The sequence below is a fragment of the Rana temporaria genome, chromosome 3 (genome assembly GCF_905171775.1).
Source record: "Rana temporaria chromosome 3, aRanTem1.1, whole genome shotgun sequence".
Lineage (NCBI taxonomy): Eukaryota > Metazoa > Chordata > Amphibia > Anura > Ranidae > Rana > Rana temporaria.
This window is the reverse complement of record NC_053491.1, coordinates 159,884,358-159,900,344: the sequence shown is the minus strand read 5'-3', so window position 1 is coordinate 159,900,344 and position 15,987 is coordinate 159,884,358. Positions and strand designations below refer to the sequence as shown.

The window sequence follows — 15,987 nt, the reverse complement described above, 5'->3', positions numbered from 1 at the left end:
TCAGTAAAAGGTAGGTCACTTTCAGTCTTTGTTTTGTGCTATGCTTTTAATGAGACAAACCTGAGTAATGGGAAGTGTTGCATATAGCAACAAGAAAAAGTATTTATAACCTTCAAGCAAAAATGGCAAAAGAAAACAGAGCAGTATGTGGCTGACAATACCGATCTCCTTCATACTACAATGTCCTAAATGGCAGTCGAAGGACAAGCATATTGTTCTTCACAGATGCATCTTTCAACGCCTTTAGACCCCGCGGGTCTATCAGAAGGCGAGCTCTTATGATTGCTTTCGTTAATGCTATGTTTTGTTAAAAACATCCATGTGAATCATCTATCATGTACAGACATCAAAAGCCAAGAGAATTTAGCTATCCAACAGAACACTAGCTCAGTTTGATACCAAGGTTCATTTTGGGTGAGCAATCTACTCAAAATGGCCCCATACAATGGGGCCTTTGGCTCTTTGTTATTTAAAATTTAAATGTCTATCTTTTTATGTTAGTTACTGCAAATGTACTGTCCTAAATGTACTTTAAACATACGACAGGCTACTAACTTGAGGGTTCTAAAGAGAGCAAGACAAAGACTTATTGATCAAAGCCAATTACAGAATCTGGTCCCTCATAAAACTCCATATTGATCTGTGGCCATGATGCTAACATAATCAGTCACATTGAGGAATTTAACCCCAGATTATATTGATCTGTGTCAAGTTCAACAGCCAACTAGATTTGCAGATGGAAGAATTATTTCATTCAAGCTGAAAGAAGTAGATACTACTATATAAGATCACTCAGCTATGCACTTACAAATCAAAAGTCACATTCATCTGACAGACTCTGCAAGGTAAATGCAAGATAGAAGCACAGTAGGAACTGTGGAGATCTAATTAATACTGCACTAGAGATACATTAGGTGTTGCATAAAATCAAAACAGGATAATCCATACAAAATTCATTATGACCAACCTGAAAATACAGTAAGTATTCCAGGAAAAAAAGATATGCACATATAATATAGTGTATTTATATTTTCAGGTGTGCAAAGATTGAACACAGTTAAACAGGGTGAGTTGAAAAACTTATTTTGTGCTATCCACAGAAATACCACTGGTGCACGTCTGTTCTACCAAAGAACTGACTCACTATTAGTGAACTGAAACATACACAAATAGCTTTAATATGTGGTTTAAAAGTCTAAATAAAATAGGAATTAAACATTGTGTCAATTTTGAAGTGATTCTGTCACTCAAAGTTGAATTTAAGGCAGATGTAAAAAAGCACAATTTAATGTTGCTCTGTAAGTAATATTACATTATCAAATATATTTTTATTCAATGCAAGCCTCACACAGTCACCTAAGGCAGAGCTCAGCCTGGGGCTCAGGCACTCCTTTGCAGTGTTGGAGGTTTGATAATTACTTTGGCATTTAAGTGTAAAGTGGCCAATAAAAGTTGCCACATATATAAACGTGCGCCTCAAGGTGCCTGCGCTTCATACCTGCTAGCAGTTATTTTTTCCAAGTAAAATTCTCTTAAAGTAAGACCTTTGCTCCAGTGGGGGAAAAAATGCAATTGGATATTCCTTGGAATTTGGCAAACATTCACTGCAGGAGAATCATTCCCAGTAACTTTAAACACATGGACCAGGAAGATAAACCTTCTGTGTATGTTTGGCGACTGTTACATGTACTGTCTTATAAACAAGCCCTAAGTGAATGCCATGAAACAAGTGAGAACATTTTTAATGTTTACCCTACATCTTGACTGGGGGTGTATAGTAACTTCCATTTTTATTTTTTTTAATTGATTTGAATGAGAATTTTTAGTTAGGGAAAAAAATTGGTAGCTACGCAACATTTTAATTCAGAGGCCACTTGAATAAATAAGCATTACATTTCACTGGCTGAAATAAAATATCAGTGAATTACAGCAGAGGCTCTATATTGATGCTAGTTACTTTAAGACAAGATTTCATCTAGAATTATTTACAAGCAGTAATTTGGGTATAGGTCAGTAAAGTTCTGACATTGCATTGCCCACCTGCTCCTGAAACTAATACAAGTTACCCAATTACATAAAAGTGAAGGACTCCAAAGGGTATATTTATATCTTTCCTTTTTATAAGACACTTTAAATAGGAAAATGAATATCTGATAGAGACCATCAATACCACTGTCTCAACATTAAAAACACCTACTTGGTTGAGGAACTTCCATATGAGCATTTATTATTCTTGCATTTGACTTCTGAGCATGGTTGGAAACAATGGGTTTGTAGGACTGTCCTGTTGCTCTGTACAATGCTTGTACCCACAGTACACGGTCTTGCTCATCATCGCTGGCAAATATCACAGTGTCCCCTTCTTTCACTGCATTAAAAAACCACCGACCACCTTGGAGACCTAATAAAGTAGAGTAACACAACAAACTGCCATTTAACTATAATAATTAACAACGTCGATAGTTATGATATTGCACTTAAACAACTAATGAACGAAGATGGCAGAAGCAAGTGACCCAATACCTGACTGAGGATCAGTGTAATCCACTGTGTATCCTTCAAGTTGCATCAGTTCCTGGGGCTCAGCTTTCTTCTCCCTGTAGCTACACATTGCAAATGTGTATTGGCTTACCTAAAACAGGCAAATAAATGAAAATATGATAAAAAAAAAATATGGCCAATTCCTGTAAATCAAAAATATATTTGTAAGGAAAAGTCGAGTTAGACTTACAGGTACCTTGTTTTCCATGAGTCTTTCAGGACAACACCTTGAGAGTGTGGCTCCACCCACTTGAAAGGGAAACACACCTCCACCAAACTTCTTAAAAGGGAGGCTCCTTCCACTTAGTAGTAGTAGAGAAACCTCCGGACCAAGCTGGAACACATAATCAGAGTATGGTTAGTCACAGCATAATATTCAAAACAATAAGGGCAAGTTGCTGCTGTCCTGAAAGACTCATGGAAAACAAGTTACCAGTAAGTCTAACTTGACTTTTGCCTTATCTTTTTTTCAGGACAGCACCTTGAGAAGATAACAGAGACTTACCCACTTAGGGACGGACCACAGCCTGCAAGACCTTTCTGCCAAAAGCCTGATTGCTTGCTGACAGAACATCCAGTCTGTAATGACGTACGTAGGTAATCTTTATTGACAGGGCGTGCAGCTCACCGATTCTTCTGGCTGTCGTAATTGCCACTAGGAACACCGTTTTGAGAGTAAGGTTCTTCAGAGAAATGTATTGTAGCGGTTCAAAGGGTTCCTTAGATAGTGTCTGAAGAACCACTGACAAATCCCAACTGGGGAAGTGTCTCACGGGAGCTGGTCTGGACCTAGACAGTACCTTGAAAAATCTTGACACTTAACGGCTCTGAAGATATAGGCCTTTCCAGAAAAACTCCCAATGTGGCTATCTGCACTTTAATAGCTGGATTCAGGTAGGGGCGCGCATCTTTGTGGCGGCATAGCGTATTTACACTATGCCGCCGTAAGTCAGAGAGGCAAGTACTGTATTCACAAAGTACTTGCCTCCTAAGTTACGGCGGCATAGCGTGAATAGGCCAGCGTAAGCGCGCCTAATTCAAATGAGGATGTGGGGGGTGTGTTTTATGCATATTAACTGTGACCCGACGTGATTGACGTTATTTACGAATGGCGCATGAGCCGTCCGTGTACATATCCCAGTGTGCATTGCGGCAAAGTACGCCGCAAGGACGTATTGGTTTCGACGTGGATGTAAATTACGTCCAGCCCTATTCACGGACGACTTACGCAAACGATGTAAAATTTTCAAATTTAGACGCGGGAACGACGGCCATACAAATTGGCTGCGCCACCTAGGGGGCATCTTTATCTTTAGGCGGCGTATCTCTTACGGAAACGGCGTATCTTTACTGCGACGGGCGCATGTACGTTCGTGAATAGGCGTATCTAGTCATTTACATATTCTACGCCAAACTCAATGGAAGTGCCACCTAGCGGCCAGCCTAAATATTGCACCCTAAGATACGACGGTGCAGGCTGTCGTATCTTAGCTAGGTTTAAGTGTATCTCAGTTTTTAGAATACACTAACTTAGGACGGTGCAGATTCCGAGTTAGGTCAGTAGATACGCCGGCCTATCTCTCTCTGAATCCACCTATAAGTGTACTGACAAGCCTTTTTCTGCTCAATTCTGAAGAAATTCCAGAATTGACACTAGATTTTTCACCACTCTATTAGACAAATGACACCAGGAGATGTAGACCTTCCAGTATTTAGCATAGATCTTCCTGGTAACCACCTTTCTACTGGAAAGCAAGGTAGTCACAAGTGGTCGAGAGACCTTTTCGCCTCAATAACTGCCTCTCAGATACAACGCCGTGAGGCTTAGACAGGCCACCTCCGGATGGTATATCGGACCCTGTAGAAGTAAGTCCTGCCTAATTACTCCAGAATGGAGTAATTAGAATTACTTCCACCTTCTTCTGAATCTTCCTCAGTACCAACGGAATTAGTTGAAACGGAGGGAAGGCGTAAGCCAGCTGGAAGTTCAAAGGCTGTATTAACGCATCTGTTCCCTGGGAACTGTTGTTTCTGTGAATGGAGAAAAAGACCGGAAGTTGCGTATTTTCTTTGAATGATCAATGTGAAGACTTCCGGATTTAGGGTCTATTCTGCTTCCTGAATCCGTTTTCTGCTTAGAAAATCTGCCACTATATTTAAAGTGCCTTTGAGGTGGACCGCTGATAAGGACAGCAAATGATTTTCTGCCCAGTTTAGGATGTCTGAGGCGAGAAGCTGAAGTGTCTTGCTTCTTGTGCCTCCTTGCCTGTTTAAGTAGGCTATGGTAGTGGCATTTTTCAGAGAAGACTTGAACATGGGCACCTTAAAGGTCTGCAGAGAAGGCTTTCAAAGCTAAGGCCACTGCCCTTGGTTCTCTCCAACTGGAGGACTTTTCTGCTTCTGACCGGGACCAAACACCCTGAGTATAGTTCTGACCCAGGTGTGCCCCCCATCACCATAGGCTGGCGTCTGTCGTTACCACTTTTTCTATTGGAAATGACCATAACAGGCCTGCTCAAAGGTTTTTCTGACTTCTCCACCACCAAAGCGATCGTTTTACTTTGGTGGGGATTTTTACCTTTGCCTCCAGAGATTCTGTCCTGTGATCCCATATTTTCAGGAGGAAACTCTGAAGCGGTCTGAAGTGAAGCCTTGCCCACTGTATCGCTGGCATAGATGAGGTAAGGGTTCCCAGAGCTGACATTACTTGTCTGACTGATAGCTCTTGATTTGTCTGTAAGGAGGCTACAACGCTTATAGTATCTTTAGTTTTTGGTCTTCTGGGAGAAAAATTATTTGCTGCACTGAGCTTTTGATACCCCAGAAATTGTGCCTCTTGGGTTGGGTTGAAATTCGATTTTTCCATATTTATGATCCAGCCCAAAGCTTCTAGATGACTGCAAGCTCTTTCGAGATCCTCCAACAATTTCTCCCTGGAGGGAGAAAAGAAGAGCAGGTCATCCAGGTATGGAATTACTGCTACCCCCTGTAAGCGAAGAGGAGCGAGGGCCTCTGCTATGACCTTTGTAAATATTAATCGGAGCCGAGGAAAGGTCGAAGGGGAGGGCTTTGAATTGGAGGTGCACGACCTCTTTTCCCATGTATACCGCCAATCTTAGAAATGTTTGGGACTGAGGGGCTATGGGGATATGCAGATAGGCATCTCGCAGGTCGATTGATGCCATAAAGCACTCCTTCGTCAAAAGTTTGACGGTGAAGATTGAGTCCATACAGAATTTTTTGTATAGGACCGATCTGTTCAGCAGGTTCAGGTTGAGAATAAGTCTGAAACTTCCGGATGACTTTTTTATTATGAATACGTGGGAATAAAACCCCTGATACGCTATAGCTGCTAACAGGGTTGAAAAGGAGTCTAGGATTTCTTTCTTTGGAGAATCAGCCATTATATGATCTTTAAGCTGGTTCAACCAATACTCAATATTTCTGGAGACGCAAGTAGTCGCCATTGCTGGCTTAAAGCGGGAGTTCACCCATTTCTAAAAAAAATTGTTTTCTTCCCCTAGATTCCTGCTCGTTCGGTCTAGGGGAATCGGCTATTTGTATTAAAATATGAGCCGTACTTACCCGTTTTCGAGCTGCATCTTCTTCCGTCGCTTCCGGGTATGGGTCTTCGGGAGCGGGCGTTCCTTCTTGATTGACATTCTTCCGAGAGGCTTCCGACGGTCGCATCCATCGCGTCACTCGTAGCCGAAAGAAGCCGAACGTCGGTGCGGCTCTATACTGCGCCTGCGCACCGACGTTCGGCTTCTTTCGGAAAATCGTGACGCGATGGATGCGACCGTCGGAAGCCTCTCGGAAGACTGTCAATCAAGAAGGAACGCCCATTCCCGAAGCCCATACCCGGAAGCGACGGAAGAAGATGCAGCTCGAAAACGGGTAAGTACTGCACATATTTTAATACAAATAGCCGATTCCCCTAGAGAAAACGAGCAGGAAGCTAAGGGGAAAAAGTGCCCTCTAAGGGTGAACCCCCGCTTTAAGGTTGCCTATGATGGATTGCCAAGCCCTCTTTAATTGCTCATCCATCCTCTTATCCATGGGGGTCTTTCAGAATCCCCATGTCCTCAAATGCTAGATCTGAAGATCTTGGGACTTGAGAAAAGGCTGCATCGAGTTTTGGAACTTTATTCCAGGGAGCTGTTGGGTCTTCGTCAAACGGAAACCTTTTCTTGTGTGCCTTAGCAAAGAAAGGTTTCTTTTCAGGATCAGTCCATTCTTTGATTGCTTCAGAAATTACTGTATGGACTGGGAAGATATCTTGGGCTTACTGAGTCCTGCATACATCCTGTCGTGTAAAGATAATTCTTTACGTTCCTCCTCTAATCCCAAAGTTGCATGAATAGCTTTTAGGAGGCCATCAACTCAGCTCATCTTTATCCTCATCTGATTCTTGACAATGTGAGGGGGAAGGACCTTCCTGGTTCAGAGGACTCTCTTCTGCCTCTACTACCGGGACTAACAGTGAGTCTTGTGAGGATTGTGAGGTAGAGGTCTGTCTCATGGATGGTTTCATGAGTGAGGACTTAAAAGACTGAATAGTAGCATCCAATTCTTTAACAGATGCGATTATGTCGCTGCAAGCGGCAGACGCTTTCTCCTTCACTAATGAGTCAATATGTCTGACATAAAGCTTTTTTCCATCCTTCAGGTAGATTAGACTTGCATTAAAGACCATTTCTTTGTATTCCCAGGATCAGAGCTCTTGGTCTGCCATAAGGGAAAAGAAAAAAGGAAAAAAGACAAACCATCCTTTTGAGTCAGCCTGAAAACCAATCAAGATGCTCACCACAGGTGCACAGTGAGAGATCCACTACACTCATGTGCCCAAACAGGCCCCTGCCACCAGGGGGGTAAACACTCACACCCCCCCCCCCAAGGGAGAAGAGAGCTAGAGAGACCCCATAGTAAATGAGGGTAGAACCTTAGTCTACCCCTTACCTGGGCCTTGCTGGTGCCAGTGCCTGTTCCACTCGCTGTGGATCCTGCATCCATGTTGAGGCAGCAGCGTGATGCTGGTGGCAAAACTGCCGGTTCCAGACTCCACTAGCGCCACTGCACCAGACCAGAACCAGCTAACAAGGCACCAGACCTGTTCCTCCGTCCTCCCTCAGCGCTTCCTGGCGGAAATGACGTCCATGCCCTGCGCCCGCTCGTACGATGCCGCCCCTTTCCGGTTCCCTCACTTCCGGGGGAAGCAGCCTGACTGAACTTCTCAAGATGGCGGCGGCGTTCGGCTGCCCGGACCGGAAAAAAGATGTCTGCACCGTCTACCTTGCCAAGGAGCAGTATCCCGGAGAAGTCCCTGGCTCCACTGAGCACCGATGAGGGAGAAGGAGCCCATGCACAAGGCACTCTCTATCCAGTGAATGGGAGGAACAGACTCTCTGAGGTAAGAAAAAAACAGGTGGAGTGGGGAGATATGACCTCTCAGGTAGTACCTAGAGAGCTCCTAACCCCCACATGTGTTCCCGCCGGAGGAAACACAAAGACTGATAAGTGGAAGGAGCATCCCTTTTAGGAAGTTTGGTGGAGGTGTGTTTCCTGTCAAGTGGGTGGAGCTACGCTCTTAAGGTGCTGTCCTGAAAGACGATAAGGGAAATATGGACTCCATTAACCACTTAAAACCCGGACCAATATGCAGGTAAAGGACCAGGCCCCTTTTTGCGATTTGGCACGGAGTCGTTTTAACTGACAATTGCGCGGTCGTGCGACGTGGCTCCCAAACAAAATTGGCGTCCTTTTTTTCCCACAAATAGAGCTTTCTTTTGGTGGTATTTGATCACCTCTGCGGTTTTTATTTTGTGCGCTATAAACAAAAGTAGAGCGACAATTTTGAAAAAAATGCAATATTTTTTACTTTTTGCTATAATAAATATCCCCCAAAACATATAAAAAAACGTTTTTTTTCCTCAGTTTAGGCCGATACGTATTTACATATTTTTGGTAAAAAAAAAATTGCAATAAGCGTTTATCGATTGTTTTGTGCAAAATTCATAGCGTTTACAAAATAGGGGATAGTTTTATTGCATTTTTATTAATATTTTTTTTTTTACTACTGATATCGGTGATCAGCGATTTTTTTCATGACTGCGATATTATGGCGGACACATCGAACAATTTTGACACATTTTTTGGACCATTGTCATTTTCACAGCAAAAAATGCTATAAAAATACATTGTTTACCCACGGCTGGGCATTTAACAATCACGTACAGGTACGTGATTGTGCCCAGCCCCGCTATTCTGCCGACGTATATCGGCGTTTGGCGGTCCATAAGTGGTTAAAAATGACATTAAGGCGAACGTCCAGGCAAACAGCAAAACACAAAACAAAAATACTAACAATGCATGCCATTTGATCTGTACAAGGATTTGCATTTCTGTTTAAATCTTGATTTATATATCTCTGCCATAATATATAACCAGGAAGTTCACTTGTTTTTCCTGTTACATCATTATTGTCCACTGGACAACGTGTTATATTTCTGATTCTCTGTTCATTCAACTGGCTAGGGTTGAAGAGATGGCATAGGAAGCTATGTTGCTAAACCAGGAAATAGATGTGTCACCTGATTGTTCTGGTAGATCAGAATTAAAAAAAATCTAGTTAATACCACATATATAATTCAAATATTAATTTATTTGATCCCTTAAATTATACTTTACCCATATACAGCTTGATTTAAATCAAGTTAGTTCAACTCAACTTGCCATTAATTTATTTGAATGTCTGTGTAAAGTTTATCTACAGTCATCTAAAACCAAAACACGCTTCCTTTGGTTTTGGAAAGAGCGTGGATGTGTTGAAACCTCCATCAGGCTTTATTGCCGTCTCTGTCCCGGCTGAGGAGACTTCAACTTTTGGTATATTTACCTTCAGTTTTTAAAGTGTCTAAAAGACAGGAAGTAAAATAAAGTGTTTCCAAAAAAACTGACAGTAGTTCAAATTATCTCCCACTTATACCTGTATATGCTTTTAAGTCAAGTAAAGATTTATTTCACTACCTCCGCCCTCATGTGATCTGGAGATTGTTGGCATGGTTCATGCTGCACTGTGGTTAAACCTCTAAACATACATACACTGAAATGTAAAATTTAACAATTTTAATAAAAAGGTGTTGCAAAAATGGTGCCTGACATTTGCTGTTAATTTGCTAGCAAATTCTTCCCTTGTACCTAGGATAAAAACAAGAGTGTCAGAGAGCATGACACTGTCTGGTTATGCTGGAGCCACGAGTATCATGAAAGAGATCTTTGTCTTGTTGTATTAGGGGCATGGGAATCACCACTGGCAAATGTGCTGGTTGTTTATAGGCACCGAGTATTCATAGTTTAACTGGATGGGTATGTTTGGGGCCCTGGTGATTATAAGGTTTACTGGATGACTATTCTGGGGCAGTGCCATCTGCTTGTGCTGGGGCAGACTGGAATTATAAGTAGCATTATCTTTCCATGTTTAGATACTATAGTAGTAGAGTCACTGCCTGGCAACATGTGTCAGCACTAGGAACTGTGAGAACACTGGGGTCATGGGGGCACTGTCTATTAGTAGGGGTGTTTAGGATCATGGGGAGCTGTGATTGTCTCTGTGAAACCTCCTGAGACCACACCTCTCCAACCCATTTAGTGAAGTCCACTTTCAGTGCCAAAACAGATATCACTTTACATAGGAACAGCTAACCCCGGCCAAAGTGAAAAAAGAAAAGTATTAAAACAAACCTGAACAAGAACAAAATAACGTTTCTTCCATCGTTTCCAAACTTTTTGCCCTGCAGCATGTAAGTAACTAAAAAAAAAAAGAAGGCGTTACTTGTATTGGTTATTAAACAAAAATATGACATACACCAAAAACTATATATTGAAAGACCAAAATAAAAAGAAAGATCATTAAAGTGACAGTAAAGTAATTTTTTTTTCCTATAAAATAAACATGTTATATACCTTACCTGCTCTGTTGAAGTGAATTTGCACAGAGCAGCCCAGATCCTCCTCTTCTCGGGTCCCTCTTGTGTAATCCTGGCCTCTCCCTCCTGTTCAGTGCCCCCACAGCAAGCAGCTTTCTATGGGGGCACCCAAGCCTAGTCACAGCTCCCTGTATCCATTCAAACAAAGAGCCCTGACCCGGCCTCCTCTCTCCCCTGATCGGCTAGCTGATTGAGGGACAGCAGTGTCAGCCAATGGCGCCACTGCTGTGTCTCAGCCAATCAGGGGGGGGGGGGTAATCTCAGACAGCTGAGACAGTTGTGGACAGAGAGGGACCTTAGGTAAGTGTTAGGGGGGCTGCAGCACAAAAAAGGCTTTTTATTGTCATGCATATAATGCATGAAGATAAAAAAAAAAACGTATTTGAAAATTTGACTTTTTGTCTTTAATGTCCCCTGGAAAAATAGCAGTGCACTTCTCATTATGTCACCACACCGTGTGCCTAAAGCCTCAGAGCTGTGCATCCGACTGCTAATCTTACGATCAGTGCAGTCACTGCTGTGCTGCTTTCAGTTTCAAACAGTGCACCCACAGCCACACTAACCCCTCCTTGGTCGGGTCACCAGGACCACCGGCACTTACCCCATCTATGGGGTGTAGTGCTTCACCAAGTCGCTTCCCCTTCCCCCGCTCTCCTACTTGGCATCACAGGGAGCCTCTTTCCATCCTCTCCTCCGCAGGCATCACAGCAGCTTTGGCAGAGTGTCTCCTCCTCCCCCTCTTAGGCCAATTGGAACACTTCTCCTTTCTCAGACCCTCTTCCTGATTGGCTGGGAGAACCAGTGTGACAATAGTGAATATTCATTCGTGATTGACACACAACTTGGTGGTATCTGTAGCCCAAGTCCACCATTTTTTGAATCGTATTAGAGCCGCTGGCTGTAATCATCTGCTTTAAAAAAAACAAAAAAAAAACACCCTTATTGGAATCCATGCACCCAGCATGTAGGCTAGGGGGCCAGATGCATGGATGGGAGAGGCGGCACTCCTGCACCCCTAATGGATGTATCCAATATAGAAAACAAATCAGCGCAATAAAAACAACCCCAATCAAGCAGCTAAACACCAAGGGTCAAAAATTCAAATCCCTGCAGTAAAATATTATAAAAGACAGTGCAGCGCTATTAAGTCCATATATCACAATATCTAAAAAAAAACATCCGTGTGTTCTTCAGTGGCGATACATAGATGTAGCATGCAGGTGAGAACGTGAGTGATGAGGGACCTCCACCAGTGATAAAATTGTCCGCTCACCTTACACTATGGACCCTTATATATTGATCTGCTGATGAAGTCCTGCCCATAGGGACGAAACATACGGATGGGATTGTCGTGACGTCACCTGCAGCCATCGTACCTGCTGTATGTTTTCATGCCGTTTCGCTGGGCACTGGTTATAGTGCCTTGTTTGTAAGTGAATTTTATATTTAACACATTAACCACTTAAGGACCCCCTACTGACGATATACGTTGGCAGAATGGCACGGCTGGGCACAATCACGTACCTGTACGTGTCTCTTAAAGGCCCAGCCGTAGGGTCGCGAGCGCACCGCCGGCGGCTCGCTCACGACCCGGTCCGAAGGACCCACGGACCATATTGCCGCCGGTGTACCGCGATCGGTCACCGGAGCTGAAGAACGGGGAGAGGTGTGTGTAAACACACCTTCCCCGTTCTTCATTGTGGCATTGCCAGTGATCGTCTGTTCCCTGATATAGGGAAAGACGATCACTGACATCACACGTCCAGCCCCGCCCCCCTACAGTTAGAAACACATATGAGGTCACACTTAACCCCTACAGTGCCCCCTAGTGGTTAACTCCTAAACGGCAATTGTCATTTTCACAGTAATCAGTGCATTTTTAGCTGTGAAAATTACAATGGTCCCAAAAATGTGTCAAAAATTGTCCGATGTGTCCGCCAAAATGTTGCAGTCACTAAAAAAGATCGCTGATTGCCGCTATTAGTAGTAAAAAATAATTATTAATAAAAATGTACTAAAACTATCCCCTATTTTGTAAACGCTATACATTTTGCGGAAAACCCATCGATAAACGCTTATTGCGATTTTTTTTTTACCAAAAATGGGAAGAAGAATACGTATCGGCCTAAACTGAGGAAAAAAAAATAGTTTTTATATATTTTTGGGGGATATTTATTATAGCAAAAAGTAAAAAAATATAGATTTTTTGTTTATAGCGCAAAAAATAAAAACCACAGAGGTGATCAAATACCACCAAAAGAAAGCGACGCAGTGCCAATTCGCAAAAAAAGGGGCAAGGTCCTTAACTGCTTGCCGACCTTCCGCCGTCATTCTACGGCGGCAGGTTGGCTCTCCGGGCGAGAGCCCGTAGCTCTACGTCGGCTCTTTCGCAGGCTACAGGGGGCGCGCGCCGCCGGAGCCGGGGGCGGCAGGCGCGATCGCCGCCGAGCACACGCGATCGCTCGTTACAGAGCGGGGACCGGGAGCTGTGTGTGTAAACACACAGCTCCTGGTCCTGTCAGGGGGAGAAATGCTGATCTTCTGTTCATACAGTGTATGAACAGAAGATCAGTGATTTCCCCTAGTGAGGCCACCCCCCCACAGTAAGAACACACCCAGGGACATACTTAACCCCTTCACTGCCAGTGGCATTTTTATAGTAATCCAATGCATTTTTATAGCACTGATAGCTATAAAAATGCCAATGGTCCCAAAAATGTGTCAAAAGTGTCCAAAGTGTCCGCCATAATGTCGCAGTACCGAAAAAAAAAAATCGATGATCGCCGCCATTTTTAGTAAAAAAAAATAATAAAAATGCCATAAAAATATCCCCTATTTTGTAAACGCTATAACTTTTGCGCAAACCAAACGCTTATTGCGATTTTTTTTAACAAAAAATATGTAGAAGAATACGTATCGGCCTAAACTGAGGAAAAAAAATTTTTTTTATATATTTTTGGGGGATATTTATTACAGCAAAAAGTAAAAAAATATTTATTTTTTTCAAAATTGTCGCTCTATTTTTGATTATAGCGCAAAAACGGAAAACCGCAGAAGTGATCAAATACCACCAAAAGAAAGCTCTATTTGTGGGAAAAAAGGACGCCAATTTGGTTTGGGAGCCAAGTTGCGCAATTGTCAGTTAAAGCGACGCAGTGCCGAATTGCAAAAAGTACTCTGGTCTTTGACCAGCAATATGGTCCGGGGGTTAAGTGGTTAACCTGCATAATGGTCCGGTCTTAAGTGGTTAAAAAGTCTTTATATGGCAGAGAGCACCATGTTTCTTCTTTTTGCTTCTATGAATCACACTGCAGAGTAATATGTGAGTTCATTAGCTGGTGGCCATCAAGGGATTTTGGATTTCATGGAGATTACCCGCAAGGGAAGGTGTTTGTAACCCCTAATTGATGGGCTGAAATATTTACAGGAATCATCCTGTACCAAGCTACAGCCATAATCACAGGACATTACTACACAGTTTACAAAATTGTGTCAAAAATCTGCTAAAACCAAGTTTGTCAATTTAATATGAAAAGTTTTTAACACACATTATAATTGATGATTACTACAGGAAGAACCACTAAAACATGGGCCAGAATTTGAGAAACATAATTAATTTGACTTCTTTAAATATTTTTTACCAAATATTTTTTCTCAATGATCTATACATGCATTTGTAGCCCTAAAATAAAGTTTCTATTTGTTTTTAACTTAACCCCCATCTGCTACTGGTCTTTATAGAAGTACCTAGGGAATACTGTATAAGCACTATTACTAAATGCGTAAGAAAACTTTATAGTTTTAGAATATATGCAATAATAGAAAGTTCACATTAAAGTGGTTGTAAAGCTCAGACATGAACTATAAACAACATATATCCCTTTATAGTGTCTCAATTAAAAGTACCAAGTCTCCTTTCTGTCTGCTGCTTCGTTCCTCTGCTATCAGCACAAAATCACTTTTGGCACCCTTTCCTGACACAAAGAGAAAAATGGTGATGGGGAGGGACCTCCAGTATAGTGACAGCATCAGTTCTGTTACTGTGTGCCGTGGGAAGGGGGTGTGTCCCTTCCCTCCAATCAGCTCTCAGAACTCTCCTGACTGCGCTCTGCAGAGTAACTTCAGCTCTCTGCCAGGTTTATAAATTCTGGACTTTGAATGGCTGCAGGGAAGGGAAAAACTTCAGATAAAAGGGTACGATTGGTTTCATATCACCTAAGGATAAGCCTTTCACTAGGTATATTGTATGTAAGGGTTTACAACCACTCTAAATTATACCGCTATAGCAATAAGCGTGTATCGGTTGGTTTGCGCAAAATTTATAGCGTTTACAAAATAGGGGATAGTTTTATTGCATTGTTGTTATTTTTTTTTTTTTTACTACTAATGGCGGCGATCAGCGATTTTTTTCGTGACTGCGACATTATGGCGGACAATTCGGACAATGTTGACACATTTTTGGGACCATTGTAATTTTCACAGCAAAAAATGCATTAAAAATGCATTGTTTACTGTGAAAATGACAATTGCAGTTTGGGAGTTAACCACAGGGGGCGCTGATGGGGTTATGTGTGACCTCATGTGTATTTACAACTGTAGGGGGTGTGGCTGTAGGTGTGATGTCATCGATTGTGTATCCCTATAAAAGGGAGCACACGATCGATGACGCCGCCACAGTGAAGAACGGGGAAGCTGTGTTTACACACAGCTCTCCTCGTTCTTCAGCTCCGGGGACCGATCGCAGGACTCCAGCGGCGATCGGGTCCTTCCCCCTCAAGAGGCTGTCTCCACACCAGGGAGAAAGCCTTGCATTATTGTGTGTAGTTACAGACAGAAGAACAGGAAGTGAGCATTTCTCAGAAGAAATAAGGACATTTAAAAGCAAAATCGAAGGATGAGGTAAGTGAAGGAGGACTGCACTAAGGTAAAGGAAGCTATTTAGGGGGAAAAAAATAACCTTTACAACCCCTTTAAAGAAGTATTTTCCACATATCACCATTCTGATATATATGGCAAAGCCATTTATCCTGGTATGTCTCTATGACCCGCAGACTACCGTATTTCGTCTAATTTAGTCTAATTCCTGGTATAAACTAAACTAAAAAATGCTAACTTGCCCCATTCAAACTCAGGCTACAGTTATAGCATGAGTCAAGATTCTTTAAGTCTGATCTAGAATGGGGCTCAGAATGGGCAAACTGGCATTAGTACATTATTTTCATAATTTTAAAAGATTTATAAAGCAGGTATAGTGGCATTCACTACAGGTATTCAATCACTGAAATGTAAACAAACGCACAATGAAAATACACGTGTAGAGAATGTTTGGTTTATAAATATACCCCTTAGGCCACATGCACATGGCCATATAAAGAGACACAGTAACAGGTATACAGTAAAACCTTGGAATGCAAGCATAATTTGTTCCAGAAACAAGCTTGTAATCCAAAGCACTTTTATA

At 42.3% G+C, this 15,987-nt stretch overlaps 1 protein-coding gene across 15 annotated transcripts in view; it reads right to left on the bottom strand.

Moving 5' to 3' along the window:
* CADPS2 (calcium dependent secretion activator 2) overlaps nucleotides 1-15,987 on the bottom strand; it is a 777,539-nt gene that overhangs the window by 500,984 nt on the left and 260,568 nt on the right. For all 15 annotated transcript variants that reach the window (XM_040343717.1, XM_040343721.1, XM_040343726.1 and 12 more), the window contains exons 9-11: nucleotides 10,282-10,348; nucleotides 2,524-2,632; nucleotides 2,198-2,401 (exon numbers count right to left, since the gene is read on the bottom strand). In XM_040343717.1, coding sequence (XP_040199651.1) covers nucleotides 2,198-2,401; nucleotides 2,524-2,632; nucleotides 10,282-10,348 — 380 coding nt within the window. The remainder of the gene's footprint in view (nucleotides 1-2,197; nucleotides 2,402-2,523; nucleotides 2,633-10,281; nucleotides 10,349-15,987) is intronic.